The 4,659-nt window shown below is 44.9% G+C and overlaps 1 protein-coding gene across 1 annotated transcript in view; it reads right to left on the bottom strand.

Moving 5' to 3' along the window:
- scfd2 (sec1 family domain containing 2) overlaps positions 1-3,962 on the bottom strand; it is a 43,229-nt gene extending 39,267 nt beyond the window's left edge. The window contains exons 1-2 of the mRNA XM_068725389.1: positions 3,045-3,962; positions 2,772-2,940 (exon numbers count right to left, since the gene is read on the bottom strand). Of these exons, the coding sequence (XP_068581490.1) occupies positions 2,772-2,940; positions 3,045-3,864 (989 nt within the window). The 5' untranslated portion in view covers positions 3,865-3,962. The remainder of the gene's footprint in view (positions 1-2,771; positions 2,941-3,044) is intronic.
- Positions 3,963-4,659: the final 697 nt, after the last annotated feature.

Below are 4,659 nucleotides of genomic sequence, written 5' to 3' on the forward strand. Positions count from 1 at the left end.
ACACAGGAGAACTACAGCCACTGGAGAGATTTCTTTTTGCAGAATTGAGAGAGATTACAGAGATGTTGTTAGAGTTCTTCTTCGTCTGTTCTTTGTGTCGCAGCGGCTGCTGGAAGGTGTGATCACTATCGGAGTGGGTCATCTAAGCGCTGAGAGAGGTTCGGCTCAGACTCATGTTTGGTGGAAAGATCTGGGACAACGATAAGAGTAGGCGTGTCGCGATAATTATCGACTTATTGCACGACGTATGGACCTTATTATTACGTTATCGACTGATCATGGGATGAACATGACATCGATCATTTTTATATTAACGACTTAACGTACGATATAGAGACACGACCTCGATAATCTTAATGTTATCTATTTATCGTACGATATATAAACATAGCCTCGATCATTTGTACGTTAAAGACTTATCGTACGATATATGGACATAGCCTCGATCATTTTTAAGTTAAAGACTTATCGTACGATATATGGACATAGCCTTGATCGTTTTTACGTTAAAGACTTATCGTACGATATATGGACATAGCCTCGATCGTTTTTACGTTAAAGACTTATCGTACGATATATAGACATAGCCTCGATCGTTTTTACGTTAAAGACTTATCGTACGATATATGGACATAGCCTTGATCGTTTTTACGTTAAAGACTTATCGTACGATATATGGACATAGCCTCGATCGTTTTTATGTTAAAGACTTATCGTACGATATATGGACATAGCCTCGATCGTTTTTACGTTAAAGACTTATCGTACGATATATAGACATAGCCTCGATCGTTTTTACGTTAAAGACTTATCGTACGATATATGGACATAGCCTCGTTTTTACGTCATGATGTCAGAATAAACAGCAGGGTTGCCACTGTAAGACTCTGGCATTGTGCAGACATTAGATATTCTTAAGAATTAAATTTCATTGCCCTTTAAAAAGGGTGTGCATGCATTATTATTACGCTACATTTTCATTACATCAGTGGCATAAATCTGGTCTTAAAATCACAATTATTTATATCGTAACCTCAACCTCTGCACAGCCACCCATGCAAAGCTCTGCTCCATCCTCATAGACGATGTGAGAGGGTGAGCTCTAGCAATGCCAAACATTTCATCCGTCCACAGAGACGACGCAGACATGACATGGTTGACGTGCCCCAGACTTGCATCCGAGGGTCGGTGCAACCTGCCCCCCCCCCCCCCCCCCCGCGCTATGCTCACATTATCTGCTACAGCACACTCTGTCTAAACATCCCCGACTAGAAGGATCCAAGACCGGTTCCATTACAACAGAACCTCCCACCTTGCTGAGGACAGAACGCTGGATTTTGTAAGCCTGTTCATGAAGTCAACGCGGCCAGACATGCTGCATGACAGCTCCACAAAACTCTTCTTCTGAAGTCAAAGGCTTTTCCTCCTGCGGCCACATGAAGGAGCGGAGCGAGAGTGGAACACATGATGGAGGACTAATCGCTGCCATGTTCAACAAGCCCTCACCGCAGGCGCCCAAACACGGCAGGATTCACTGAACCCACTGGCAGCTAAAGCTGGTCATGTGCCACTCAGGCTGGGGAGTGTGTGTGTGTGTGTGTGTGTGTGTGTGTGTGTGTGTGTGTGTGTGTGTGTGTGTGTGTGTGTTTGGCCAGGTGGGAAAAGTATGTCAATATATTGTGGTCGTGTCAGTGGGAGGGATGGGCTCCATTTTGAATTAATTCCCCTCGAAAACAAACTACCTCAAAAGACTTGATGAGGGGTTTTGAAGTGAACTCAGACTTGTTGAAATCATATCAACCCCAGATAAATATTATATTAATCTTTTTATTTGAACGATGTGTTAATAACCATGTGGTCCGAGACCCCCTGATTGACACTTCAGACCCCCTGAAAGCCTCAATAGCCTAAATTAGAGGGCCTCTAAAATCACAAGACAATTATTTATTTAAAAGCTCACTCATGCCCCGCAGTTTTTAATCACGCAAAGTGCAAAACATTTATCCACAAATATGAATAGTGAGAGACGATTTGCCGCCAGAGACGCAACAGGTTGCTCGAAGCGAGTCTGTCTTCACGTCCGTTTGTGGACCTACATGGACCCGCCCTTTTTTTTTGTGTAAAATATGGACGCAGTCTCTGCGGCTAGAAGGCCTGAGACGACACCCAGCTGTCACTCGAAGAGGCCACGCCCTCAATTATGCGTCACTTTAAGCCTTAATATAATCCAAACCGGCAAGTTATTTAAAAATTATCCCCCTGTACAGTCGTCATGGACAGAGATATTAGGTATAGAAACATGTTCATCTCTGCTGTAAAGTTGGGCCTTTTAACATGGAGGTCAATGGGGATCGACTCGTGTTTAGAGCCTCAAGTGGCCGTTTGAGGAACTGCAGTTTTCGGCACAATCCTCTTTGGCTTCATTTCACAGCAGCGGAGGATGTACAGTTTATATGTATTTATCTGCATATGTATTGTTATGTATACTGAATGCGTGTTTCATTATTTAACTCCTGAAATTGTCCCTAATTATTGCTTATGCTTTGAATTTCCTCACCTTGTGAAGCCCCCATAAACAAAAAATATTGTTATTATTAATTATTATTGCTGTTAATATTATTATTATTATTTGTGCACTAAAACTTAGAGTGAAACATGCAAGCTGTGTCTCTGGAGGTAATGGATGGATTAATGAACATGGGAAACCCAACATGAGGTCCTGTATAAACTCAGTGTGTTTGATTGTGACTGCGGTCATCAGAGACACTCACTGGGTCTGAGCGAGGCAGCCGGGGGCCACCGTGTTCTGGGAGTGAGGGCTTCGCTGCAGGCTGGTGAGCTCCAGCATGTCCACCTGGACGTCCGTCACGTGACCGGGTAAAGGCTTGAGCACGGTCAGAATCTTCTCCACCAGGTTGTCCCCATGATGACCAACAGCTCCTGGGAAACAAAGACTTCCATTACGTATGTGGTAGAGTTGTGAGTGACATATAGACATCAATAATCTGGTCACAGAGCAGTCTTGTAATAGTTTCATAGTTCACCTGTCAGATCCATTGTTCGGTCCACAAAGATGATGGATGCTTTATTCTGGGCTGTCTTCCTTCTGTTCTTCGCTTGAGGGTGACTGGCCAGTTCGCCCGCTACGATGCGGCTCATTGGACCCACAGCGAAGCTCTCCTCCCTGGTGTTCGTCGCCTCGAACAGCGAACTCAGCGCCGACGCCAGGGATTTGATCTCCAACTGCAGCTCCGCGGGGAGCGCGTGCACGTCTACGTCGACCAGGCTGCCGAACTTCTTCTTCTCCGGTCGTTTCGCGTTGATGACCTCCAGGTCTGGTGCGAGCAAAGGGAACAGGTGCGCGAACGCCGGCGCGAGAAGCAGCTGCTGGTGCGACACCGGGGCGAAGGCCAACGGCGCATGCGCGACTTCCGCCGTGTAGTTCATGTTGCCCATCCACTCGCACAGCTTCTCCTCGAACTGCTCGAACACGGGACTGCCGTCCGGTTCCGCGGCGACGCCGTTGGCGAACAGGTGCACGGAGTGAGCGACCGCGGTGAAGACGACGCAGTACCGGAAGTGACTGAGCGACACGATGTCTTTGATGATGTCGACCGTTCGGCCCTTCAGCAAAGTGCTCACCACGAACACGGCCTTCGGTTCGTTCTCCCCGCACGCTTCGAAGCTGGAGAACTCCTTTAAGTTCCGGGCTCCAGCCTCCAGTAATCGGGCAGCGCCTCCGCACCAGTGGAGAGCCTCCGCGCACCGGTCGTCCATGAAAACAACGGCTTTGTTCACCTTCGGCTGCACTACTTTCTCCCACACGTTGACCGGAAAGAGCGTGAAATCCTCCGCGGTCGACATTTTCTTATATTTTGATTGTCAGCCCGTCTAAAGACGCTTCAGAGCTGACAGCTAGAAAGGAAGACAGCTGGCAAAACAAACGCACGAGTCTCCTGAAGGTGACGTGGCATACGCGCGCGTCGCAGCATAAAGACGTCACGTAAAGCGCTGACTCGTTGCTATGGCGATTATAAGGATTGGATTCAGAGAGAACGACTCGCTGGAAGCGTTAATGGAGTTTTATACGAATTTAATATTATTACAGAGCCTTTATTATTCACTGACATCACCAACAACGACATTTTAATGACTGAAAAACAAAAAATAAAATGTTTAAAAAACGGATATGTGTCTTTTGATGTTGACATTTGTATTTAATATGAATACAGAGCCTTTATTATCCACTGACATCACCGGCAACGACATTTTAACGGCTGAAAATACAAAAAATAAAAATGTTTTAAAAACGGAAAATGTGTCTTTTGATATCAGCAGTTGATTACAGTTGGTGGTCTCCATAGCAACTTCTTGAACTGTAAATGTTTAACGTTACTGATACCAATGAACCGCCGGCTAATTATCCGACATCATTGTTATTTTTATTTTTATTAATTCTAGTATTTGTTTAAAACATTTGTTTTCTATGTTAAAATGTCTTCGTCGGCGTCTGACTCCGAAGATGTCCTCATAGAGGACGAGGAGGGACAATTATATAAATGTAAGTTTAAACAGTTTATATTATCACATAATATAATATATTATTATGTTGTTTTTTTTATCATTAACAAGTACATGTAAGAGTATTTTAAAGTTGTG

This window comes from Cebidichthys violaceus, unplaced genomic scaffold (genome assembly GCF_023349555.1).
Source record: "Cebidichthys violaceus isolate CVI_PGR_0920_01 unplaced genomic scaffold, fCebVio1.0.p SCAF_35, whole genome shotgun sequence".
NCBI classification, from domain to species: Eukaryota; Metazoa; Chordata; class Actinopteri; order Perciformes; family Stichaeidae; genus Cebidichthys; species Cebidichthys violaceus.